General features: G+C 40.4%; 2 protein-coding genes across 2 annotated transcripts; one reads left to right on the top strand and one right to left on the bottom strand.

Moving 5' to 3' along the window:
* The first annotated feature begins 7502 nt into the window (after window positions 1–7502).
* Window positions 7503–10359, top strand: LOC120105690 (COBRA-like protein 7). The gene has a single exon (XM_039118365.1). It carries the CDS (start codon window positions 7874–7876, stop codon window positions 9884–9886), a length of 2013 nt encoding a protein of 670 aa, XP_038974293.1. The 5' UTR covers window positions 7503–7873; the 3' UTR covers window positions 9887–10359.
* Window positions 10360–14782: 4423 nt separating this feature from the next.
* On the bottom strand, window positions 14783–20823 carry LOC120105689 (two-component response regulator ARR1-like). Its single transcript, XM_039118364.1, has 6 exons — window positions 20511–20823; window positions 20246–20398; window positions 19755–20153; window positions 19266–19342; window positions 15743–17092; window positions 14783–15351 (listed from the first exon to the last, which is right to left on the bottom strand). Exons 1-6 carry the CDS (start codon window positions 20674–20676, stop codon window positions 15277–15279), a joined length of 2220 nt encoding a protein of 739 aa, XP_038974292.1. The 5' UTR covers window positions 20677–20823; the 3' UTR covers window positions 14783–15276.
* Window positions 20824–27683: the final 6860 nt, after the last annotated feature.

Raw genomic sequence — 27683 nt, 5'->3', positions numbered from 1 at the left:
GTCGTTCGCGCTCTCTAGGTCAACCATAGTGGGCCAAAGACATAATGGTAGCTCATCCATTCAACTATCATCCATCACAATAATTACTCGACCATCCCCAATCGACCATCTCATGCTAGGTAACACCAGTGGGATGCGAGCACACATCTCCCGTCAGATGAAGGAGCTATGCTGACCGGTCTGAAAGTCCATCATCATAGTCCATGTGCCATGCTTAGCCCTCATCATAGTACTCCACAGGCTCTTTGGCTCAAGCAGATACCTAACAACATGTCTAGTTGCTAGAATCTCTCCTCGTCAGCAAAGACTGAATACCCGATCCCCACTGCAGAAGGGCTAACAAACAACCTCCTAGGCCACCAAATGCACTCCAGCTCCGCCCTCACGCCTCCCCCAAATGATGTTATTGAACATCTGCGCCAATCTCATCAGCAGGGCTTTTGGCATAATGGTATTGGATAACAGGTAAATCGATACCGAGCTGAGGGCAATTCTCACCAGAGTGACTCTGCCCATCATGGGGAGTGTTTTCGACTGCCACCCTTCAAGCCTCTGCATAATGCTATGCTCAATATTGCTACAATCCACCCTCCGAAGCTGCCTTCTGGTGATTGGCACACCCAGATACCTCAAGAGTCCCTTCTGCTCTCCCACTCCCAAGGTTTCCTTAATGGTGGACTTGAGACGAGGCTTGATTTCGAACTGAAACAGATGATTGACTTGGTCAGATTAACCTACTGTCTAGATTTAGAGCAGTAAGCCTCCATGATGCTCCGTATCGCCCGAGCATTCTATCTCATAGCCCAAACAAGAAGCATACAATCATTAGCAAAAATAAAGTGCGAAATTTGGATAGATGACAAGTCCACTTGAGGCCTCTAGCTCTATATCTATCCATATCTCATATTTCACCCTTCTATACATCCCTCTGTTTGAGGCCTGTCACCTTCTCTTCCATCACCCATAGTCCCGAACTCTTGAAGAAGAAGATCTCCGATCCCTTACATTGTTGGTATAAGTTTTCACCCGTTCTCTTTAGACCACATAATTGAAAGAGGCTATGTGGGGTTTATTATGACTGCAATTTTGCTCCAGAAGCTTGAAAACTTTTCCCTTTTTTTTTTTTTGATATATTTCATGAAGTTGTATAGCTTGTTGTTTGGTTTACACTTTTTCCATTAGTTCTGTCCCTCGTCCAAATTTGCACAAATATACGAGTTACTGTTATTTCACCGGTTTTTTTATTGTGTTACATGTTTACTCAGTACAAGAAAATACACTTTCAGCAACTACTTTTGGCAACTAAATGAATAGTGGTCGCTGCAAATAAGGCTATCTGCGACCAACATCCTTGTTAGTTACTGAATAATTGTCCTACACCGACTAAATGTATATTTGGTCGCGGAAAATCAAAACCAAGTTGGCGGGGTGGAGGTAAAACGTTTGGCGACTCAAGTTTGGTCGCTGAAAATAAGGCTATCTGCGACCAACATTCTTGTTAGTTACTGAATAATTATTCTACACCGACTAAATGCATATTTGGTCACGGAAAAGTAATACCAAGTTGGCACGAGTCCAATATTTCGCGTTGGCTGGAGGTAAAACTTTTGGCGACTAAATTTTGGTCCTTAAAGGTTCACCTCCAGTGACTAAAAAAAATTTAGTCTGAAAAATTTTTTACGAATGGCGCCTTTTTCCGATGAAAAAATTGGGCAGAAAATTTGAGTTTTTTAGTGACCAAAATTTTGGTAGTGGAAGGTTTCCCATAAAACCGAACGATGTTGTACTAGCCCCTGTAAGATGCTAATTTCTAAGTTAAAAAAAAAAACTGCTTATTTTCAAACGGTGCCATTTGACATCTTAATTCACTTAGGCACAGGGGCGGCCCAAGCCTTAGGCGACCTAGGCGGTCGCCCAAGGCCCCGGCTCGAGAGAAGGCCCCCGCAGCCCCGCGCGACGGCCTCGTAGGCTACTAGGCTCCTAGCCTTTCAGCTCGGCCTCCCGCTCCTAGCTAGCTACAGTGTCACTGTCTGTAGAGTAGAGGCAAGGCCGCAGGAGCCAACGGCTACCTCGACAAGACGCGGGTGCTCCACTCCCATCGGCCATCGCCCATCATTCCTCTCTGGCTCTCTTTAAAATCCTCATCGTCTCCACTTCTCCTCCACTCCTCAGTCCTCAATCCTCTTCTGTTCTGTACTTCTGTAACTCTGTTCGACTGGGTCTCTGGCTCTCTTTAAAATCCTCATCGTGCTCCCGCGCCTCCGTTAGTCCGCCTCCCAGTCCCCGCCTCCCCGGGCCCCGGCATCCCGCGACGGTCCCCGCCAGCCCGCCTCCCCGGCATCCAGGCGGTCCCACCGCCCGCGACCTCCTCGGCTCCTCGCCTCCCTCCCGGGCCCCCGGCTCCCGTGAGGCCGTGTCGCCGTGACCCCGTCGGCCCGTCCGGCTCAATCCAGCGAGCCGGCGAGGTCGTCTCCTCCACGGCTCCGCCTGAGCGCCTCCCAGTCCCCGGCAGCATCCCGGCGATCCTGCGAGGCTACGACCTCCTCGCCTCCCTCCCGGGCCTCCGGCCCCGGCTCCCGCCTCCCGTGACCAGTGAGGCAGAGGCAGTGCCGCAGGCCGCAGCCCGCAGGCCGCAGTGACCTCCACCGCTCCACGGCTCCACCTCCTTGCCAGTCGCCTCCCTCCCCGGCCCCGGCTCCTGTGACCATGTCTGGCCGTCACTCCCGTCTCCCGTGAGCTGTGACCTCCTTCGCTCCTCGCTCGCCCCCGGCCCCGGCTCCCGTGAGGCGTGAGGCCGTGACGGCAGACGGCGTGAGGCTCCCTCCCCGGCCCCGGCTCCCGTAGTCCCGTGAGGCCGTGACCCCGGCGGGCCCGTCCGTCCCCTCAGTCCCTCCCTCACGTCTGACGGTCTGACTTCTGAGACTGAGCCTGTCACTGCTGTCAGTCTGACACTGTGACAGTGACTCAGTGGGCATACACGGTGTGATTCTTCTAATCCCCTTTTGATTGTTATTCTTCTAATCCCCTTTTAATTATATTTTCAAATTTCAACATCCAGCGTTTAATTCCCCTAATTTTGTTGCAATTTCTATAATTTTGTTACAATTTTTCACTTCTATTTTATACTTATTAAAAATTTATTATTATTATTATTATTATTTTAAAAAAGGCCTCATTTAGTGAGTTCGCCCTAGGCCCCCAAATGTATTGGGCCGCCCCTGCTTAGGCATGCATATCCTCGTCTCTTCGGCTAAATCTCAATCCCACAACTTTTCTTCATACTTAAATTCTTTTTTATTTTTATTATTATAATATAAATTTAAAAGCTTGAGCTCGGTGCTTGACTCCTTGTCAAATAAATATATGGATCGACAGGATACGCGGCATGCGGACGTGGGAATGAGAACTGAAAAAGCAAAGAAATTAATGCTCATCTCAATTGATCGGTCTTCCATCAGAACCATCTATCTTTCCTCTGCAAAATAGTTCATTTAGAGCATTTTAGATCAATATATTCTTCTATGAGTCGTGTACAACAGCAGCAATATTACGCCAACAGGAATTCGATCCTCGATCCAAGTCCATGCTAGCTTCTTTTTTTTTTTTTTTTGCTAAAAAAAGGGAGCAGGGGGGAGGAAGGGACAAGCCCAATCCCGCGTAGCAGCCCCCACTGGGCCCCCCACCCCGCCAGGAGAATGTTCGATGCGGGCAAACCGGGTCGTGTGTTGGGCACGCCGACCTATTTTACTTATACCCTCCCCACCCGTGAGCCGGCTTGGTTACCCGACCCGACCCTCCGTGTGAGTACGTCACACCTGGCACCACCCAGGCTATCAGCCGACCAGTAGCACTTCCAGACCCCGTGTCCAGGCGTGGAGCATTCGGTCCCCAAATTTAATCGACGCCCGCGCGTTTCGAACCTGGAACCACTTGGTTGGAAGTAAACGCCCCGTTCCAACTGAGCTACCACCTTGGTGGTCCATGCTAGCTTCTTCACCACATGGTTCTATGCAACCCTGCAGCATTGTCCCAACAACCATCAGCTGGCAAGGTCTCTATTATTGTAGCTAATGGAACTCTTGGATAAATTATTCTAGTCTAACAAGGAACTTCAAAGGAAGATTTATCGTTTGAAAGAAGGAGCTTCAAGGGGGGAGAGAGAGAGAGAGTTGGGCTGGTCTCTATTTCTTTCTTTCCAACCTGCATTGTTGGAAGAGCATAAGAAACTAAGGAGCTCTCTCACCCACCTAGTTCCTGAAGGGTCCCAATAAGAGCATTAATCTCCTTCCTCCTGTAAATACTCTCCTGTTTTCACTCCTTAATAAAATTAGGGTAAATCCCTTCATTTTTTTTACCAAAAAAAAAAAAGGAAAGAAGGATAAATGGGAATCCTAATTGTTGCACCCTTTTTACTAGTGACTGAAAAATTTGAGTTCGAGTCTTGAGTGGTGCATCCAAGTATTTGAATCAGGGTAATTATAAACATATGGATCTCCTAATCCTCACCCTCTCTTCGTCTCTCTCTCCCGACATCATGGCCTCCTGCGCTCAGAAGCTACCCTTGGGCGATGTCTAGCTCTTTTTTTTAAGACAATTAGCTCAAGAAATAGGAGATGATGGAAGGGTGATCAATGGGATAATGAGACGGCAGAGATGGCGAATGTCACGGGGTTGTTTTAGCCATCTTTCCACAGCCGGCTAGCTAAGATTTTTAGCGCCATCTGATTCCATCTTACGAGGCGGCGATGGTCCCTGTACTAGGAGAAATTATACCCCGCACCATAATTATGCTAGGGTCCATTCGCAAAACGAGCTCCATGGAGAATTGAACCTTGGTCAAAAAGGACTCACGTTGTATCCTCTCCTCTTTTGCGATGTTAACTAATGGATCACACAATGATTGCTCTAAGATCTAATGCAAGTAAATAAAAGAGAAAAATTAGAATGCTTTGAAATTATACAAAATGCGATCCAACGGTTGACATGGTGAAAAAAAAAATTATATTTTTGCGGGCGAAAGATACAATCCAAAACGGGTCAAAAACTATGAAGCGGAGCCAGCATGAAACCTTAGAACCTTCCAATGAAAACTATTGTCGATTATCCAAGTTCCGGAATGGGACTTTGGTTTGCTTAGCGGAGCAGCCACGAAAGCTTAAATTTTTGGCACAAGGGCTGCAATGTATTATGTAGGAGAAACATCGGTAACCAAAAGAAACGCGTTGAGTACTGTAGTGGTCGTTGGACGATTCAATCGTGCTATACCCTCATCCCTCTCGTCGTTGTGAACTCGAAGACGCGACGGCCATGTGAAACGTTCGAGGCCTGGTCCCACGCTCATGCAAGGTTCCCAGAGAAAGCCTCCGTTTGGCCGCCGCTCCATTTGTTGGGCGGTGATATTTCTACCTTTTGTTTCCTTCTTTTAATTTCTACGTGTCAGACCCTGCCTCTTTCTTTTTGTGTTTTTTTTTCTGAAAACAAAGAGCGCGAAATAACAACGTATATGACGATTGACGAGAATCACGGAGCCAACCACGTGACCCCCTCTTCCGCATGCTCGCGGACAACAGCTTACGATTCAACGAACAGGCTTATAACTCTACGATTCCGGTGTAGTTTAGCTAGTATGAACAACGTACTCTTTGCAAATAAAAAGATATGTATTAGGATAATAAATAATCAAGGTGATATAGGGCGATCAGATTAATCCAACTCATCGTCCATACGGTGATCTACGTATCCTTAAAAACTCTCCAGAGCATTCTAATTAGAATTTCGAGCCAACTTGAAAGTCAAGACGAGCTGATCTCCAAAGCCAAAGTCCATCAGCTCAGTTCAACAATCCGGACGACTAATCCAAGCTAAGCAGAGTCTATGCCTCAAATGCGTACGAGATTTTGGATGGTTACAACACGTAATCGGTTATTGCGCCACATCAGCAAATTGTTACGGCACAATTCGAAATTTGTTCGGATATGATTCATCGAAGATATAGGGTTTCAGCTATACAAAAGTCCGAAAAATCATCCACAAAAGTAAGAAGAGGAAGAACGCTCCACTATCTTCTAATATAGGCATCATTATTCTTTTTTTTTTCTTACTTGCCTGCAAAAACAAATCCTTTCTAAAATAAGACTAGAGGCTCCAGCTAGAACCAATTTAGTGAGCTCTTTAATTTTGCATATGTTGTCTTACAGGTTCATAAAGATGGTCCCGCATCGGCATTTTAGAATCGGCGGCAAGAGATTGTCGGCACAAACGATATCAATAATTATAAGATATAATCTAGTATTGGATGACCTATTTTTATTCTCCCCTATTGTTCAAAATGATTAGAATTTGGATTTAAATCTTCTCAGCCGCTTTCCGAAAATGAAGTTAGGTGTATTTGATTTCCTTGGTTGACAAATGTTAGGCCAGCTTTTGACTAACATTATGCCCTTTTCGTGCAAAGAGTATTCTTGGACAATGCCCGTTGATTTACTTGTCCCATATATTTATATTTCAACAAAAATGTTTCCAATCTAAAAAATTTTCTATATTTTCTGTAATTTGTTCATCTTGCAGCACCAAAATTTTAAATATTTCGATATACAAGAGAGCAAAATGGGTCATAGACATTTTCAAATGCAAGAGAGAGCGATGGCACAGAGCTAAGGAGAAGTTTATTTTTGGAATGGAAGAGTAGATGAAAATTGTACATAGGCAAGTTTATTACTTACAAACAAAAATTGAGACTATATTATGAATCACGCGGACTGTACTTGTGCAGGAGTTGGATTGCCGGGGTCTCATAGAAAAACTAATTAGGCTAGAGAATTAAGTTTAGCAATGCGTGCCCAAGCCAAAATATTGGTTGCCTTTCGTTGCCGATGCGGAGGGGAGGTCTAGTGTTTCATTCCCTGCGGTTTCTTGCAAGTATTCTTTCTTCATCATTCGTTAGCATGGTTTAATTTCTGGCGCTCGACGGTCGGGCACAATCCAAGCATGGCCCGAGAGCCAGTCGACATAAGTTGGCGCAGTATCAAGTTGACGAGGTCTTGGAATCCCACTTTTTTTAAGTTTAATTTTACCAACGCACGGACGAAAAAGGGAGGAGAGCCACATGGAGAGGCATGAACATTGGCAATGCCAGCTTCCACCAACTTGCTCGCTTTCTTACGCTGTGTTTGAATAGACCGGCGCATAACCTGGAAAACGATGGGGCCCACACGGATGTCTTCCCTAACCAGCGTTTCCGTTGCTTTCTTGACATTTCAAAACTGAAAGGAAAAGATAAAATAATTAAAACAAAATAACAACTGACAGCCTCAGCTTGTTATCATATTTTAGCTTAATCTAGTGAGGATCCAACACCTCCCTGTCTCTCTCTCTCTCTCTCTCTCTCTCTCTCTCTCTCTCTCTCTCTCTCTCTATATATATATATATATATGTATATTCTATTACAATTAGCAATAATGATATAGGAGGCTATTTTACATGCTTAAGTAACAGTGGAAATCTCCTACCGTCTCTCCCCTCTCCTCGCGTCCATACCGTCTCTCTCTCCGGTCACGACGCTCCAAAGACCCGTGTCCAGAACCTTAAAAAACATATCCAAATGTACGCATCCATCGGACCCCAACTCCTCTAAGCCCTTCCCCTCTTTCCCACTCCCAGCCGGCATCCTTCCCTCCCATTAAAAAACCAAAACAAAAAAAGCCCCAGGAGACACCCATTCAACCCCTCCCAGCCTCCTCCCCCCAGCTGTTTTCCCTGTCCACCCCACGCGGTTTCCTCCTCCAGCTTCTAATCCCCTCTAAAAATCTAGTCCAAATCCTCCCCATTGTCCCTAGAAAGAGCAAAACATAGACAGAGAGAGTTGGGGAGACCGATGGGTTCTCTCAGATCCTCTTTCCATCTCTGTCTCTTTCTGGCTTTCGTTTCCTTTGTCCTTCTGTTCCGCCCATCGCGATCACAGCGGGTGGCTGATGCCCCCGCGCCGGCGCCTTCGGCTTTCGACTGCAACGGCGTCCTCCTCACCTACGACTTCCAGCGGGGGCAGCGGCTCCGGCCCTTCGTCCGCGACCCCAACGAGCAGGCCTGGGCCTTCAACGCCACCGCTACCATCCTCAACTCCGGCACCACCAACCTCAAGGCCTGGGAGTTCCTCATCGGCTTCCGCCACCGCGAGATCCTCGTCTCCGCCTCCTCGGCCATCCTCACCGACGGCTCCTCCTTCCCCTACTCCACCCCCAACGACTCCGCCACCTCCTTCTCCGGCTCCCCCAACCCCGACCTCAAGTACCCCATCGAGGTCGCCGGCGATCCCTCCCAGATCCGCGCCCAGATCTCCATCGGCGGCACCTTCTTCGGCTCCCCTCCCCCCGCCGCCCCCCTCCCCTCCTCCCTCTCCCTGGCCGACCCTGCCTTCTCCTGCCCCTCCCCCGCTGCCCCCTCCAACACCTCCCTCGCCACCTGCTGCCTTCCCAACCCCGACTTCACCCCCAACACCACCACCAACTCCTCCGATGTCGACGTCTCCGACTCCTACCTCCCCCGCCGCTCCGGCGACCTCACCATCTCCTACGACGTCATCCAGGCCTTCGACTCCAGCTACCTCGCCCTCGTCACCATCGACAACCACAGCCCCCTCGGCCGCCTCGACAACTGGCACCTCTCCTGGGAGTGGATGCGCGACGAGTTCATCTACTCCATGAAGGGCGCCTACCCCCTCCTCGTCGACGCCACCGACTGCATCTACGGCCGCCAGGGCGAGTACTTCAAGGACTTAGACTTCTCCAAGGTCCTCAATTGCGAGGCCAAGCCCACCATCCTCGACCTCCCGCCGACCAGATTCAACGACACCGACCTCGGCCGCATCCCGTCTTGCTGCCGGAACGGTACCATCCTTCCGGCCTCCATGGACCCGTCGCAGTCCTCCTCGGCTTTCCAGGTCCAGGTCTTCAAGATGCCGCCCGACCTCAACCGCACCGATCTCTTCCCTCCCCAGAACTGGAGGATCTCCGGCAGCAAGCTCAATCCCGACTACAGCTGCCGCCAGCCGATCCGCGTCAGCCCGACGCTGTTCCCCGACCCCAGTGGGCTCGAGTCGGACACCTCCGCCATCGCGAGCTGGCAGGTCGTCTGCAACATCACCACTCCCAAGGGGGCCAGCCCCAAGTGCTGCGTCTCCTTCTCCGCGTACTACAACGACTCCGTCGTCCCCTGCAAGACCTGCGCCTGCGGTTGCCCCGCCAGCCGCGGCGGCCGCACCTGCAATGCCACCGCCCCCGCCCTCCTCCTCCCGCCGGAGGCCCTTCTCGTTCCGTTCGACAACCGGACCGACAAGGCCCGGGCTTGGGCCGAGATCAAGCACTTGAACGTCCCAAGCCCGATGCCCTGCGGGGATAACTGCGGTGTTAGCATCAATTGGCACATCAACACCGACTACAGCCGGGGTTGGAGTGCGAGGGTGACGCTGTTTAATTGGGAAGATGTGCCCTTCGCCAACTGGTTTCTTGCCGTGGAGATGGACAAGGCCTATGATGGCTACGACGATACGTATTCGTTCAATGGGACGAAGATGGGGAACAACACGATCTTCATGCAGGGCCTGGAGGGGTTGAATTATCTTGTGGGGGAGACAAATGGAGCCAACCCAGCGACCGATCCCAGAGTGCCAGGGAAGCAGCAGTCTGTGATCTCCTTTACGAAGAGGGCAACGCCTGGGATCAATGTGGTTGCAGGGGATGGTTTCCCGTCAAAGGTCGTCTTCAATGGGGAGGAGTGCTCGTTGCCCGATACCATTCCAACGAGCCAAGGTTTCAGGAATGGTGGTGCTGTTGGTGTCTTTACCTTGGTACTGCTTCTTGTTGCTTCAACTCTTTTACTGCTCCACCAATAGCTCTGAAGCATGCCTCCTGCTGCTGCTGCTGATTCTTTGATTCTTGCGATGGCTGATCAACGAACATGGACCAAACTGATGAGTATTTGGCATTTTGAAATGATTGGCAAAAGTTGTTGCGGTAACCAAGCATCGTTACGAAGTTGTAGAAAAGTTGGGAGTCTGCTCACATTCCCTGTTGTTTGGGAGAAACTCATAGCTGCATATTGGTTGGGCTCATTCGGGATGAAGAACAGATTTAGTGTATTTCAGAATTACTCGAGTCAATAATGTTTGATCTGTTCCTTTGTTTTTGTTGTCTTTTGTACTCATAGGAAATACGATAATATTCAGCATAATCTGTTGTCCTCCATTATATTCTCACCACATCGGCTTCATTTAACTTCAGAAGACTGTCTGTAAATTCTTATCTTGATCTCCTTCGACTTTATACTTTTCCAGTAATGATTGGATGCCAGCAGGTAAACAATGCACATTTTTGTCTATTAGCTTTTGGTTACAAACATCTGGCATCTCATTGTGCTAAGCTTAATGCTGTGCTTGATGACCCGTGAAAATAGATGAATAAGAATCTAATTTGTTCAAAAATTCCACTGATTTCTTATCAGCTCTTCAATAAATGCCTGCCAAATGTTAGAATTTGCAGCAGATCATGCCAAAATAATGGTACCTAACAGTTAGTTTGGCTTTTTGATCAGCATGAGCTTTTTCTTGTTAGAATGTCTGAACAGACTGTAAGGGTTGGGTTCTTTGGTAATATTTAAGCTGGCTGGAATCAGTGAGCTTTGGAGATGAGTCTTCCACAGTTTAATTGGAGTCATTAATGTTAAATCTGCTCCACTTTTTTCATTGTCATGTATAAGTATGTGATCATCTATATAAAGTTCTTTTTCTCCATTAAAACCTCGGAGAATCACCTTCCCTCCATTTCAGAAGGCTTTTCTGTTTAATTGTTTAAAAGTTTCATCTCTGCTTCGTTCCTAAATATCTTCCTTCTTAAACCTAATTTACTCGTCAGCTTCCAATAAAATATGCCTGTTAGAGCTTCTGTTAGAATTAAGCATGTTATTTTGCCTGATTAACTCTGAAAATCTACCAATAAGTTTTTATTTAATCAGATGCTGTGAAGTTTCATTATGTAGTAAGGAGACTCGTTCATCACTTTCCTGTCACTACATACCAGACCTCTAGGCTCTAGTAGATCTCTCTGAAGGCAACGAGACTCGGTAGTAGGTGGTCTCATCTGCAAAAGCTTTATGGTTTTCCTCTCAGCTCAACCTTTGAATGTTTGATGGAAGGCCACCAACCAGAGTTTGATTAGATCAACTTCATACCAGAACTTATATATATATATATATATATATATATATATATATATATATATATATATATATATATATGAAACTGTTCGTTATACTGAGAGAAAGGTTCGAGTATCAGCAGTCCCCCTAAGGCACAATGAGAAAACCTAGGAAGTTGAATCTCTCAAACTCAGATGGAAGATTGAGCAAGTTCTGCGTTGTGCCAGTCTGATGGAGCAGTTAGCTTTTGATTCTGTCTTAAACCAACCTGAGCCTGAACTGCGTTTTACCTAAACCGTAGTACGAAAAGTATACTAGGATCATTTCAAGAAATTAGCGCTAGTCAGAGATCAGCATCAGGAATTTTCAACTAGCTGAACTGCTGATGTCTTGTTTGGGAAAAATCGCATGCAAAAAAATTAAAATTGCAAAAATTTGGTTTGGCAATGAGTAGCCTTCAGAGTTCACAAATTAAAATTGCAAAAATTTGGTTTGGCAATGAGTAGCCTTCAGAGTTCACAAATTAAAATTGCTCAAAGGTGAGCAAGGGGGAGCCCTTAAATTTTTTTTTTTATATATATATATAAATATATATATTGTATTTGCATTTTGGAACTGAGATGTCACTAGTGATATCCTTTGATAGATTAGTTTTTATTGTTCAAGATCAAAGCAACAAGGGAACAGCATGACCATGGTATTAGTTACAGAGAGGGAGAGGATCCTGATGCAATTTTAGCAAGCAATCTATCATCTTAATAAGGATCAAACCCCGCTATACTCTTCGACTCAGATCTGTTTCTCTTCACACATTATTTATTTTTTCCCTTCTTTTCCATGGATCCGATATCTACAAAAGTAGTCATCAATAAATTCAAGATCAAGCTGTAAGGGTACGAAGCCCTCATCCTACACTATTTATTTATTGGAACCAGCATAGAACTTTAGAACCTACAAGTTTTGAAATGCCGTGCACGTGGCAGTTCGTCTTGACTTTTTCTTAAGTGGCCAACATCATTGATAGCTACCCAGTTTTCTGGTCTTAGAATATTTCCAAAATTTGAATACTTCTCTGCTACCATTATCGGATTGGACGACAATTTCTGATAGGGAGCTATTGCCCTATCATTCAATCTCATAGGAGACTAGGTTGATGTGTCCATTGTTGAATGCAGTTTCAAGAAAATACTGATTTAGCTAAAGCTGCAAATGGGCTAGGTTGATATGCGACCCAACCGAACTTGGTTAGACCCAACCCAACCTACCCTTGAAAACTTGTGGAGTCTGGCCTGGTTCAATATTAGACCTATTCCACATTTCAGGCCAGATCTAGATTTGATAAACTTTGACCTCATCCGACCCAACTCGACCCAATTCACACATTATATGGGTCTATTTTTGGACTTTCTTCTTTTCTTTATTTATAAATGAAAAGCACTCAAACTAACCGTACTACATTAAAAGAGGCTAACTGTTGAGATTATTAATTTTTTGAAGAATATTGCTGTTCTAGATAAACATTAGTTCATAGAATTTTGAAATGTTAGCGATGGTCAAAATTTAGTTTGATTTAGAAGTACAAAATTTAAATCATGTCAATAAATAAGTGTAGACCTGGACACAATTCGAACCCTATCTATATCCAAATATTTTGGATTGAGTCTGAATCATACATGATTCTTATCAGAATGACCCGCTGGGTCTAAAATATTTTCCATCAGTCGGATCCATCCAAATCACCTAACGGATTGGACAACCCTCAAGTCCAATATTAAGACCCAATCTCTTGGCACCACTAGGTTTATCACGATGTTGCGACCGTGACCACCACTATTGAGTATTGAACCATCTATATCGCTATCCATTGTGATGACAATGGTTGCACGTACGTCGGATATCACACCCATTCCATGTATCCATTCACAGTAACAATGAAACCTTAAACTCAATTTTGGAGATTTCAAAATTTGTGAAGCATTGGATTTGGCAAGAACAGTGATGCAGCAAAAGATGATGGGAAGTAGTAAGCAATCTCTCAGCAAGTAGCTGTTTGATTGAAAGTAAAGAAATAATTTTTAGTTTTGTGGCATTGGAGAATTTGAATTGAAAATCACAGACTACAGAACAATTGAATATAAATATCATAATGCTCTATCACTCTCCGTAACTTCTGGAAAAGAAACAAATTATTAGATTGCTTCTTTATTAAACTTCTAAAAATTCTAACATGAATCAAACAGAGACATGTCGCTTCTCACTTTATGATCTCCTTGTGACTCCTTCATAAATCGTCCATGGTAGGCATAATTTTCGAAATAAAATTGAAGTTTTTGACACAAAACTGGAGGTGATTTTGGAAATAAGACAGCATTGATAGAATTTTAACCATTAGATGATATGGGAAAACAGATGCAATCCTTGATGCCCTTCAAATACTGGCCATAAGATGATGTGGATATGAGGTGTGGATGAATCATATGATGGGCGGCATCCCATGATGGAGATAATAATGAATCTCATTATTAGAAAACTGTGCTTTGCTCACCATCACACATGTACTGGACTCTAAGAGCTCTTGTTCAAAAACCTATTCCGATCTCGGATCGTGTCGTCCTCTTCATTATAGTCTTTCTAGAATCCAACGCATTTTGTGGGGCTTATGCGAGAGATTGAGAGTCATATTTTTTTTTTATAATCAGTGATCAGATTTAAATTTAGTTAAAAAAATATTAACAAATCTAATCTATCTATTCTCCAATAGTTCAGAAATTATGGCTGTTAACTACAAAAATCAAAAATTCAAAACCTTTCATTAATATTAATTTATTTTATTAAATAAAAAAGATATACACCATATGAATAATATTTTAGCTTCCATTTTATTTTTTTATTAAATATGGCTGTTAAATCTTGCTTGCCGTGATATCCATCTTATTTTAACTCCTTACATGTCATCACATGTGACAAATGAACGGATGAGGAACACGGACAATACACTAGTCTTTATATTTAGCAAAGATTTTTAATGTCATTTTGTACTTCAAGTGCCATTACAAGGACTGCTTAAATGAGGCCTTATCACTGTACACCCACCACAATATTATTCAACTGAATTGATGCCTCTTGAGAACCTTATTGCCATGCGGCATATTGATTTATTTACTCTGCAGGAGAAAGCACAAATTCATGTCCTACATAAATACACAGATGAAAAAAGCATGAAATTGAAAAAAATTTATAATGTTTCATTAGAAGGCCTGTAAATGTCTCAATCGACAACACTATTTAGTAGTTTACGCTAATGATTTGCTATACGTTTTTTATAATATTGCATTTCGTTGTTTCCTGCGGTATTTTTTTAAAAAAAATTTTGTTAGACATCTGATGGACAGAAATGACAACAATATACGACATTAAAAGACAATCTGAAAGCACCGATGGACAGCATATGATCTACCCAACGAAAACTGGAGAAACAAGGTGTAAGATATAGAATGTTAGCAGTCCTCTTCAAGGAAAAAGAAAAAAAAAGAGTGTCAGCAGCAGCAGCAGGAATCAATGGAAAGGAGATGATGCAACCTTACAAATAAAAAAATAAATAAAAGCACCACATCTTCACAAATCAGTAGAAAGCTGTACATGAAAATTGTAATTCTAAAAGAAACAAGATTAGTTATTGAAGCTAGGAGATACTCCCCTCAAATATTGAAGAGAGTATTTAAAGGCTCCTATTGCCCAACTACCAAACTCGATCACACCACAACCACACAATTCACAACCTCCATTAAACCGGGTCTATCTTGTTAGAGCAAGCAAAAGTTCAAAACTTTTCAGGTATGCCTTTGCATACTGGCCGTCATCTTTGCACAATCCTGTCTTTGTGATTGATGCCACTCTCCAGAACTTTTATCTGGACTCTCTTTTCTGGACATGGTTTCCAAACAGTCGCCGAAGTGACAGAATGAGGGAAAGAGGACGGCCATGAGACAAAAGTTCTGGATTTTTTCTATATCCTGACAGCGACAGCAGTTTATGGAATTTATTGTGGAAGCGCATAGGTGGCGGCATCATTTGGAGGAAGCCAGTGAGCTACGATGGAATGTTATCCAAGGAATAGCCATCAAAATTAAGCTCAGGATCAACCTGCACAACCCCTTCTTGCTGCTGAAATTTAACCAAAACCTCAATGTGAGACAGAAATATCTAAAACAATACATGTACATATTAAATAAAGAAAAGATGAAGAGAAAATACATCCCGAGATATTTATGCAATGAACATCTTCCACAAGCAATTAAAGGCTCCAGAGCTACTAAAGTTTTTTTCCTCCCAAATTAATGATACGCCAAGGAATCGAAGATAACTTTTTGATGTATCAAACAAGAAATCTAAGATAATTCATATGAGGAAAAAAACATGTGGAGAAGCAAAGCTTTATGGTTCATGGTGTTCAATAATTAAACCAATAGTTACAGAAAAAACCACCAAAGACAAAATATGAAATGGATGATTTATTCAACATATTTATATAAAGATGATGTAAAAGAATACTAACCTTCTTTCCAACAACATTCATTAGCTCATTTTGTATAATATTGTCATCAAAAAGCACATCTTGATACCTAGGATCTGACATGCCTTCAGACTTTAGTCTGACAGAATTTTCAACAAGAATGGTTCTATTGCGCTGAGCAATGCGCTCTCCTTTCTCATGTCCAATTTCTGTTCTTACTGAAAATATCTCCTTCCTAACAGTGCGCGTATTCCTGCTACTCCCATCTTTTACAGTAGCACTTGAATCTTGATGAGCCAATGATGGAGAACCAAAGGCAATATTGCTTTGCTTGGAGCCAAGGTGTTGGTCTGAGGGGTAAGAAACATTTATATTCTGTAGCTTCCAGTCTTGACTTTTACTTTGATGAAGTTCACTAAATAGATCATAATTTGGAACAAAGTCCTTCGCCCCTCTTAGGCCAGTGGAATTACCTAATGCTTCGACATCTCCCACTGGAGGCATAGCAGTTGAAGTGAGACTGGTTGCTCCTACACTACGTGCAAGAGGATAGCAACTTCCTGTTGATTCATTCATGCAGCTATTAGGAAAATCGGCATACAAAGCATGAGAAACTGCACCATATGAAGAAGCATTCATGTAGCCTCCAGGCAATGAAGTGTCCACATTCATATTACTCCCACTTCTTCCTGAGATATGACTTGAAACCTCATTTGAAAGAATTTGTCCGATGGTTGTCGGGAGCCTTGAATCATGTTCACCTGCAATTCCATTTAGTATCAGTCCCCTTGTTTGTGGCAGTTGTGGCATACTAGCATGTATTTGATTCCGTTGCTGAGATAGAGAAAATTGCTGTCCTCGATGAGTCATTTGCATAACTGAAGAATTACTCAGGTTTGCATTAATGGAGCCTCCAGGGAATGAGGTGCTTGTTCTTAGTAAAGATGGTAGGTTCAAAAGAACTGATGCTCCTTCACTGGCTTGCAGTCCCATATTTCCATATGATTGGATCAGTTGTTGTGACTGACCAAGCTGCCTTGACTCCATGCTGGTGGAGGGTCCAGAAGGGAAGTTCATTTGCTGCTTGTTAATTTGTTGCATCAACGGAGGCCTTATGTTTGAAGCATTAGATATTTGTGCACTAGAATTGAAGAAACCCATTTGATCAACGGAAGACATGCCTATGCTAGTATTTGTAACTCTTCTAGGCGCTGAATGTAGAGTAGTAAGACTTTGTGGTGAAAGCTGACTCGAAACAGCAAGAGAATGAAGATCAAACCCATCAAATGAATCAACTGAACGAAATGTTGCTTCTGAACTCCCTGTATATGGTGTATCAAGTCTGCCCTGATGTTGCGGTACACTTACTCTCCTCATATATAATCGGTACTTCTGTTGTGCATCATTAGATTTGTCAATGTACTATCGCTGAATGATTTTTCGTATAATGACACAAAAAAGGGAACTTTGTACATCAAGAAGATGCCATTAACTAAATAGACATGCTGAATATCAAGAATTGGTAACAAATGTATAAAAACGCTCATGCAGAATGAAATGATCATAAGTGAAGCATGTGACTCAACGTGCTCCGGATAGAGAACATCAAAGAGAGATTTTTTTAATAAAAAAAGCAACAATTTCGCACAAACAACACCAACCATCTATATAAATAATTAGCACAAATATTCTTGCAGTTCTATGGAGTTATCTTGATTGACCTAATAAAACAATTCAGTGTATATGATATTATCACTAGAATTCCGCCCTTGATACCATGATATGACAGGTTTCACTGCAAATATGAAGATAAAAATGAGAAATACACATCCAAATACATGATTGGAGAAAGAGTTCATGCTAAAGATTTTTTTAAAAAAATTGTCTTTATTCATATATTGGCGGCTAAAAGACAAGCATTCAACTACTGGTTGGATAGACCAAATGTACAATGGTAGCATGCTTTGCATATCTATATTTAGAAAGATGAATTATGAAGGAGGGGATTTGGGAGGTAAATAAACTTTTTATCTTCGATTACATCTACAGGGTCTAGGATACCAGAAATTGAAGGTGGGGAGTTAATGGTTTATGTTTTCTTATTCTTTATGAAGGCTCTTAGCATAAGAGGGGTCTCGATGTTCCTCACAGAAAAAGTTGGATTTCAATGGTATTGCGTAAGATCCAACTCAACTATTCTGGAAAGGATAATCCAAGCAGAAAACCTTCCAAGATGATGGTTGATCGAGAGTACGCCATTTGTCTTATCAAGGAACAAACAGAAAATCACTGATCTCTTTTAGAAGTCCACATAAACATTTAGGGTTTGTAAAATCTCTGACCAACTATGTATGGAGATATATGCGTGACTTTTTTCCTCAACCACCCCCCTCAAAGAAAAAACGAAAAATAGTCTAAATCATTGCAGCGCCTTTTCCAGATGCAAGCTATAAAATGTTTGGAAACAGATTAAATTATTTTTTTAGGGAATCTTAATGAATCAAAGTTTTTGGATATTCATCAGAAGAAGCACTAGTCTTACAGTTAATGGGTGTCCTCTGTATTCTCATTGGGATCCTTTCGCTACATTTGAAATTCTTTCTTGTCTTTCATTTTGTTCCTTGCACTTCTCTGTGGGTTTAAAGCGACTCTTTCTCTCCTCATCACATTAATAAGGTGTTTACCAAGTTTCCTTGATCTTAAATGTGCATATGCACTGCATCTCAAAAATATCAGAAAATCAATTGATCCACACCTATTTTCTTTTGATGTATCTAGAGAAACTCTTAAGATAATTACTAAACCAACCAAAATACCATTATAAGATGGTGAAAATTTTGCCAAACGGTCATATGAGCAATACCTATGGTCTCCTATAAACCTTTTGAGATTATTAAACAAATTTGATATAACAAGTAGCTTAGCACTATTTTTATGATGAGATTGTTCGGTGTCCAGGAGTGGAAGAAAATTCCTATATATCTTCATCAGAGAAATTAGTAAACCAATGTTGTTTCATGAACTAGAAATTGCTGATGGTATCTCTGCTATGCCTTCATTAAATGGCAAAAGATAGAACAGTTTATATTTTATGGGACAATAGCAGCTGGATTTTTCAATAAGTTCAGTTACAAACAGTCATGCAACATGCAAGAGCATTAAGTAGACGAATCTAGTTGCATCCAATTCAATCCATATGCCAGATGTTTAAAGTCATTTTTATGCAGACGACATTTGGCCCTTTTTTCATTAACTCTGTAATACTCTCTTATCAAATATCAGAAAAAAAAATATTGAATTTATACTGAATAGCAAAACATTACATCCACTGAATTCATAAAATTAGTTTACTGAAGGCACTTTGATGATTTTAGTAATCTTAAAATTGACCATATATGCAAATCAATATCTGCAAGTCAGAACATAAGCATCTGAAGTCCTACATGCTAGTCCATGAGAGAGATGCAAGTAAAGTCGAGCTTAAAAACAGGTAAAATATATGTGAAGAAGTTTGACTATCACATACAAAATGTATTAGTTCAAGCTTCTGAACTAGCTACTGTACCTGCAGGTGGCTCGCAACATTTTCTCTAGTAAGTCCATGAACATGCATCAACTCAAGGATTTTTTTGGGAACAGCCTCTGCATGATACCGGGCATGATAAAAAAGAATGTAGAACAATGAAGCCGGAAAAATTAGGAAGACTGAACAGTCACATGGTAAGAAGGGAAGCTTTTTAAGCATCTGAATACACTAATTAAACTGAAACTTGGAAAAGAATCTCTTTTCATCTTCACGAAGGTCTCCTCCCTATAAGTGCATTTAAGAGAACTTCTATTGTAGATTCTTTTCAAAGTTTCAGCTGAATTAGTGTATTTAAGAGAACTTCTCATTCTAGAATCCATAATTACCCTAATTAATTTCCAATGATGAAATCTAATATCACGGATAATTTAATAATTTTCACTATCTAAAATTGGATTGACCCGTAGAAAGGAAAACCAATTAGTACATCAAATGTCAAATAGGAACAAAGAAAAAAAATTCTCTTACTGTCGACGCCCAATTGGTTCACGGCAGCGACAAACTGTCGGTGGAGGTCGACAGACCAAACCACCCTTGGTTTCTTCAATGTCGAAGGATCTTCGCGCTCCTCGACCTCCTCCTGCACCACCACTTCCCCCTCCTCGTCCCTCCTCCTCTTCACGTTCTTCCAACTCCCCTCGTTCCCCGAGGATGCATTGTCCCCTTCTTCCGGAGCTCTTTTCTTCCTGTCATTCTCCTCTGCACTTCCCGAGTGCTCCAACTCCTTCAACTCGTTCCTCCTCTTCCTCACCACGTGCTGCCATATATTCTTCAGCGCCTCCATACTCAGCGGCTTTATAAGGTAATCGCAGGCGCCGTGAGTAACTCCCTTCATGACCGCATCCTTCCCGTCATCAGCCGACATCACTGGGCATCGATGAAAACAAGAAAGACCAATCAAAAACCCGCCTGCGACTTCGCAAAAAACCTCGAGCTAATCCGCATACAAGGCTACTTACTGATAACGGGAAGGTCCATCTCCAAGCCTATGTGCTCGAGCAGCTTGAAACCATCCATGTCCGGCATGTACACATCGCTCAGAACCAGATCGAACTCTCCCTTCTTCTCCCGCAGCATCGCCAGCGCCGCCGCCGCCCCCGAGCAAACTGTCACTGCATCAAATCACTTCGAATCATAAAGAGAGCACAAACCATGTCGGCGCATAAAGTACCGAATCAGAGAATTAGATTGATATCGATGAACAAAAAGAGCCGGTAGCGATACCGTCGTAGAGGCATTTGCGAAGCATTCTGTCGATGATTTTTAGACAGGTAAGATCGTCGTCGACGACCAGCACCCGGAGGCCAGCCGGGAAGTCAGACAGAGGCCTGAGGGCGTTCCTCGGCCTCCCCGAGCTCGCCGTGGATGCGGCTGCTCTGCTGGGTTCCATCGTTCCGAATCCAGCATCCGAGAAACCCAGATTCCAGAGGATATCCGTGAGAGAATACTACGAAGAAGACTTTGGAGGTGGATTTAAGATCCAAGGAGAGAGAGAGAGAGAGAGAGAGAGAGAGAGAGAGAGAAAAGAGGGGCGCTTGTTGGACTGATTGCTCCGCTCGGTTGGACTTGTTCTGTTTGATTGCTCTCTCTCTCTCTCTCTCTCAGCTTTTTTTTTTTATCGACTCTCTCTCTCTTCTAGACTCCAACCTCTATCCCCGATAAGAGGGGAGGAGCCAGCTCGCTTCTCTCAACCGGCCAACCGTATTCGCTCTTCTCTCTCCCTTCTCTCTCCAATTTGTGAAACGAAACGCCGTTACTTTAGATAAGAATGGTTCCACCAAAAAAAAAAAGAAAGATAAGAATGGCTTAATATTTCCAATCCTACGGGTCGTCAGAGGTGGGAATTATTCGTTTCCATTTGCTCCCTACTCTACGTCTAAAAATGTGCTTTTTACATTTAACTCCTTTATCTTGGAGGTGCCGTCTCCACTCGGATTCAAGCCTGAGCTCAGCTATTATCGGGCTCGAGTTCAAAACAAATAATTTTGATAATTTTTCAAGTCTAGCTCAAGCAACCAAATACTTAATTCGAAGGCTTCCAAACCTAATCAAATATATATATATATATATATATATATATATGTATATATATATATATATATATATATATATATGTATATATATATATATATATATATATATATTTTATTTTATATTATAATATTAATTTAATATTTTAAATATAATATTTTGTTATATTTTGTTTTAGCTGTATTTTTAATTATGGCCAAGAATCAAATTCGAGCAGCTTGGTTCGAGTCAAATCAAATCGATCTAGAGTATTATTTTTTTTTATCGAGTCGAGTCGAGTTAAGTATTAAAGCTTGATCGATCTCGTGTTAAATTTTGAGCTCGAGTATTTTGAATTAAGTCAAATTTAAGCCTCTAGCTCATTTCAATTACATCCCTACCCTCGTGCACCATTTATAGCATGTGGTGAATTGACCATATCAGCAAATTTCTTGGCATCTTGGAGAATTGGCACATGCAGCCCCCTTCATAAATAATCAAATTTGTTATGAGCAAATGAATGCGAAAGAAATTAATAGTCATAAGAAAGTGTACCCATTGGTGATATCGTAAAAGCAAGTGAATCATGATGCATAGAAGGATGATATACTTAAATATTCTAATATTTTATTATTTATCTTTATTTTATAATTTTTATAGTGATATATATTTTTTATAGGGGATGCATGTGAAAACTGCGATAACATAAAGTTCCATGGTGCGTGCACATTTGGTAACTGATGCAGATTTTTTTTTAAAAAAAAGAGAGAAACTAATGCAAGTTTAAATATTGTAATTTCTAAGAGTTGGCTTATTGAGACTTTACATAAGAGCAAATTTCAATGGTCCTTGACATCAATTTAGGCAATGAGTTGACAATTAATGATTCTCTAAATGGTAATTTGCTGCTCAATTTACTTGTGGGTTGATAATTGATTTGGTCTTCATAAGACAAATTCTAGAACGCCCTTTCCCTTTGAACACCTCCAAGATAATTTTATAAGCACGAAGACAACTTTGTTTTATAAAACGATCTGTCAATATATGTTATTATAGGAAGATTGATAAAAATCAAAGGAATGCAGTAGTGGCTAAAATACTTAGCCCCATTTTTCCTTTTCAAATTGGCATAAATTAAGGAGGCATTTGGTAATCTCAACAGGATCACCACGATCATCTAAGTTCTCAAGTGATCTGAATGCTGGAGTGATTTGATCCCCAGTGATCTAAGATCAATGTGTTTGATAGGCCATAGTCATGTGATTAAAAATCTCCGAATATCCATAAGTAACTTATTTAGCATGGTACGGAAATCTAAGATCACCGACCATATAATATCACAAATACCCCTGATATATCTTAGATGGATTTTTTATGTGTTTTTAATTCTCATAAATCAAAAATATAAGTCAATATGCTAATTCCGCTTCATAGTTTTGTCACATATTCTACTTTTAGTATCCCTTATCATATGTTTATTAATCATATAAAATATATTATAATAAAATATTAATATATTTATCAATATATTAATTATTAATATATTCTATAACAATATATTTATTACTCCTATAAATTATTAATCTTATAAAAATATGTTATTTTTATTATAGAATTAATATTTTTATTTATACTTATAATAGATTTTTTTAATACTAATAATTATTTTGACTAGAAAAATAAAATAAATAGGAGTAATATATTAGATATTTTCATTATATAAATATAAAATATAATAATATATTTCTACTATAATTTAGAATTATCCTTCAATAATAATAGGATAATAATATGATTAGTAATATATTATAATATATATAACATTGACATAATATATTGATGGTATATTGATATATCAATTTTTTTGCTAAATTGAGGAGTATTTTTGTCTTTAATTTTCAACCTAGGATTATTGCCCTAGGATGATCTTGGATTTCTGACCTCAAGGACGGATATCCCATCACCGAGTTGAGCGGTGATTTGAGGAGTGAAGATGATTTAGGGTCGCCGCTGCATAAGATCACCATGGTGCAACCAAACGGGGTGATCTTATCACCTCCACCCATATCATCCTTGATTCTAGGACAATCACCCTATACCAAACGTCTCCTAATTGATGAGGCTTTCACTATGAGCTTCCATCTTAGGTTTGACATAAACAAACTACTATATAGTTTAACAAATGAATATGATATAAGTGAAAAAAAAATGCAATGCCAATGGGTTACGGCGGGCCAACTAAGTCTATTTTTTTTAAAAAAACTTGAATTCTGCTCCAAATCCGGTGTCCAACTCTCCCCTCAATGTCATGTTGATATAGTAATCCTTCCCTTAATATCATGATTAATCAATCTATTTTCCAAAATTTGAGTCCTCCATATATTTATTTACTTTCTAGAAAATACTTGCTTATAGTTTTAAACCATACAGGTTAGTCAATGGCAGCAATCACAAACTCGCTTTAGCTTTAGGAAACTAATTTAGCTTGTAAGCGTGGTAAAAGTGAAAGGAAGGTAAAAATTTTAAAATAAGAAAAAGTTATTACCGTGACCGCCCACGGTGTCAACGGAACTGACCATATCCAGGTCCAGATATCCGCTCTCCGTTTTACGCCCCTCTCCACTTACCGCGGCGCACTCTAACGAACGACTCCGAACCTCAATCGCCGGCCTTGCGAGGGCTCGAACGCACCCGCGGCGACTCTAAGTTGGACACGTGGCACCTCCAGGGTTCCTCAACCCGAGACCAACGATTCGCCGCGGTACATCATACTGGGAGCAGTATATTCTCTCTTTTTCCTCCCGGCTCGCTCTCCGTGGGTTCTTGCGGAAAGCGCTCGCCATTTACACGTGCCAACATCTGACGCGCTTCATTTCCGTAAACTTTCCGTATATTTTCTGTTAGTTTGATAAGACGAACAGATCATTTATTTCTAATATAAATATATCCAATATATTGAAAAAAATAAAGTACCATAAAGCACAATAAAAATTCTAACAATTGGGTCTAAAGTATCCTTCCAAAATACTCCATCATAAAAATAAAAATAAAAATCACTTAATAGTACTATTCATTTTACAATAGACATACCAAGTCATCCAAAAATTATATTTTTTTAAATTTTTCGAAACATCAAACAAGAACAGAAATCTATTAGCACCTAGTTAACTCTAAATCTAACCGATCATTATTACTGGATCTCTTTCAATGATAATATAGTCGACCTTCAAAGCTTAATATTCTATCAGAGATAATATGATCACGGTGTTTGGTATATTTGCTCAACTTATTTCGCGCACAAACCTCCCTATGGAGATTGTAGTAGATTTAGTTTTTTAAAGGAAAAAAAAAAAGAAGGAATGTTTGGAATGCATATTTTGGTGTAGAAGTGGGGGTGTTTTATGGTGTTCGTTATATTTTGTTACTTTTTTACTGGTGCGGTGCAGGGGTGAACCTAAGGGAATCGAATATGTGCGAGTGTGCGCATTGATTCACGCGTGTACTGAATGATGGCTAAAAAACTGGGAGTACGAACTGACAAGGCTATCCAAGTGGGAACTGACGTCCAGTCGCAGGACCGTATATTGGGCTACTACGGGTGGGACCGAATTGGTTGGGAGGAGCCGATCCATTGAAGGATTGAATGAGTATGAGGGTGACCTTGGACAAAATCATGAGACATATGTGAAGGACATAGAAGAAAAATTTGTTCAGTTTGTTACTAATAAACTTTTTAAACCACTTAGGCTGCATTTAGTTTATAATTAAAAGCATAAAAATGGTAAAAGTCATGCTTGTGAAAATGGGTGTACATTGAACTATGCCATTGTTTGTTTGATTACACTTTCGAATAGCAAAAAAAAAAATCATCTTTTGAAAATAACACTTTGTGTCCATGAAAAAAAAAAAGAAGTAAAAGTATGCATATAAAATGCCTTTGTACCGACGAATGGCTTATGACAGCTACCTTCTACGATGGTTATGCCTGTCGTAAGCAAGTTTAGACGGTATAGTTATTCTTTGGTTATGCTTTCTTGAATACTGTTTCATAGACGCAAGAGTTATTCCAAGCTTCATACCTATTCACACTTGATTGAAGATTTCTATAAGGTGTTTGGAGTGAGCTTGGATTGGTAAAATCAATAGAAGTTGATCATGGCGCTAGCTACCTCCACTGGAAGGTCACTATTATGAGTACCTCTAGGGGGCGTTTGGTAACCCCAACAGGATCACCATGGTGATCTAAGATTCCTGATGATTTGATCCCCGGTGATCTAAGATTAATATGTTTGGTAGGCCATGATCCAGTGATTAAAAATTCTCAGATATCCATGAGTAACTTAGTTGGTATGATATAGAGATTCAAGATCACTGACCACATAATACCACAAATACCTTTGATATATCTTAGATGAATTTTTTATATATTTTTAAGTCTCATGAATTAAAAATGTAAGTCAATATACTAATTCCTATAATAGCTCCATAATTATGTCACATATTCTACTTTTAGTAGCCCTTATCATATATTTATTAATCATATAAAATATATTATAATATAGATATTAATATATTTATCAATATATTAATTATTAATATATTCTATAAAAATATATTTATTACTCCTTTAAATTATTAATCTTACAAACATATGTTATTTTTCATTATAGAATTAATATTTTTATTTATACTTATAATAGATTTTTTTAATACTAATAATTATTTTGATTAGAAAAATAAGGTGAATAGAAGTAATATAGTAATATATTAAATATTTTCATTATATAAATATAAAATATAATAATATATTTCTACTAGAATTTAAAATTATCCTTCAATAATAATAGGATAATAATATGATTAGTAATATATTATAATATAATATATATCGTTAATATAATATATAACATCAACATAATATATATATATAACATTGACATAATATATTGATGGTATATTGATATATCAATTTTTCTACTACTTGAGGGGTATTTTTGTCTTTAACCTTTAACCCAGTATCACTGCTCTGGGGTGATCTTGGATTTTCGACCTCAAGGATGGGTATCCTATTACCAAGTTGGAGGGTGATTTGAGAAGTGGAGGTGATTTAAGATCACCGCCACGTAGGATCACCATGGTGCAACCAAACGCGGTGATCTCATCACCTCCATCCACATCACCCTTGATCCTAGGACGATCACCCCATACCATATATATATATATATCATGAAAAATCTGATTTCTTTGTCCAAATTGAATAAACTATGAGTGCCCGGGAATGTTGTATAAATATGAGGATCTTTTTAGGCATTTGTTATTGAGCTCCAAGGCCAGTTATAGAGACCGTAGCCATGTCAACCAGACAAAATTTAGTAAACCATTTAGGTAGCTAGAGTAGGTTGCTCTCAATGAAATCTAAGGACTCTCTTAATTCGTGAAAAAAAAATTCTCATTAGAATATTTTTAAAAAAAATTAATTTGAGAAAATATGATGCATGAAAAAATAATTTTGGCGTGTTTAGTTGACCATGAAAAAATGGTACATTTCAAAGTAGCATAGCATAGTTTGGTTGGGCATTTACTTTCGTAGAAAGTTGTCTAAAATATCTATTATACCCTCAATAAAGAAAAAGATCTTATTCATGATTTTGATGGCTAAATAGTAGTTTTGGAAAAAGAATCCTAATTCCTATCTGATGGAAAAGTAACTTTTCCATATCCCTTATGAGTTTTTTTTTTTTCATGGAACATGAGAATCTTATTTCTTGAGGAATACTACTTTTCCATCCCTCTTATTTTAAAACTTCAACCAAATAAGAAGCCTTTCTTTATTTTTTCATTGACCACACTTTTTTTCCTTCTTTGTCTGCGAACCAAACGAGTCCTAAATGTCACATATGGAACCAAGCAAACTCCAGTTGGCAATGGATGGCTAACCCAAACATTTAGGCTTAGTGGCTTGTTCCTTGGAATCATCCATTCTTATTTATCTCACCCTTGATAGACGGAGGGTTCCACTGGTGCTAGTGCTAGTATCCAATTAATACAATAGAGCAATAGATTATTTTGAATGGTTTCAACCTAAAGACTAGCATCATTTGAACAAAACAAAGCTTGTCCAAAGTACTTGCATAGTATGTGATGCCTTGCTTGATTAGAGTGACTCTTAGGTTGCTTCCCCGGAAGAGACAGGAAGCAGACCCTCCATCTCCCAAGTTCGAAGAACCTCATATAACACCCTGCTCCCAAAAAATTAAAACAAAATTTAAAAACCAAAGATCTTTTAGTAAATTGCATAAGCTCCGAGTAGTGCAGCAAATAAAAATCTGTTACTTACCTTGTTTGCAGAAAGTTTGGTAATTTATTTTAGAAACATAAAAATTTCTA

The sequence above is a fragment of the Phoenix dactylifera genome, unplaced genomic scaffold (genome assembly GCF_009389715.1).
Source record: "Phoenix dactylifera cultivar Barhee BC4 unplaced genomic scaffold, palm_55x_up_171113_PBpolish2nd_filt_p 000343F, whole genome shotgun sequence".
Classification (NCBI taxonomy): domain Eukaryota; kingdom Viridiplantae; phylum Streptophyta; class Magnoliopsida; order Arecales; family Arecaceae; genus Phoenix; species Phoenix dactylifera.
The sequence above is the reverse complement of the archived record's forward strand: the minus strand, read 5'-3'. Positions and strand labels throughout refer to the sequence as shown.

Bases quoted from the DNA above. Each gene is read 5' to 3' on its own strand.
- LOC120105690 (XM_039118365.1), top strand. From the start codon at position 7,874: ATGGGTTCTCTCAGATCCTCTTTCCATCTCTGTCTCTTTCTGGCTTTC.
- LOC120105689 (XM_039118364.1), bottom strand. From the start codon at position 20,676: ATGGAACCCAGCAGAGCAGCCGCATCCACGGCGAGCTCGGGGAGGCCG. The intron at 20,154-20,245 runs GTAAGTAGCCTT...ATCGATGCCCAG, and splicing joins GATGGACCTTCCCGTTATCA to TGATGTCGGCTGATGACGGG. The intron at 15,352-15,742 runs GTTAGTATTCTT...GTTAAATTTCAG, and splicing joins TGAATGTTGTTGGAAAGAAG to CAGCAAGAAGGGGTTGTGCA.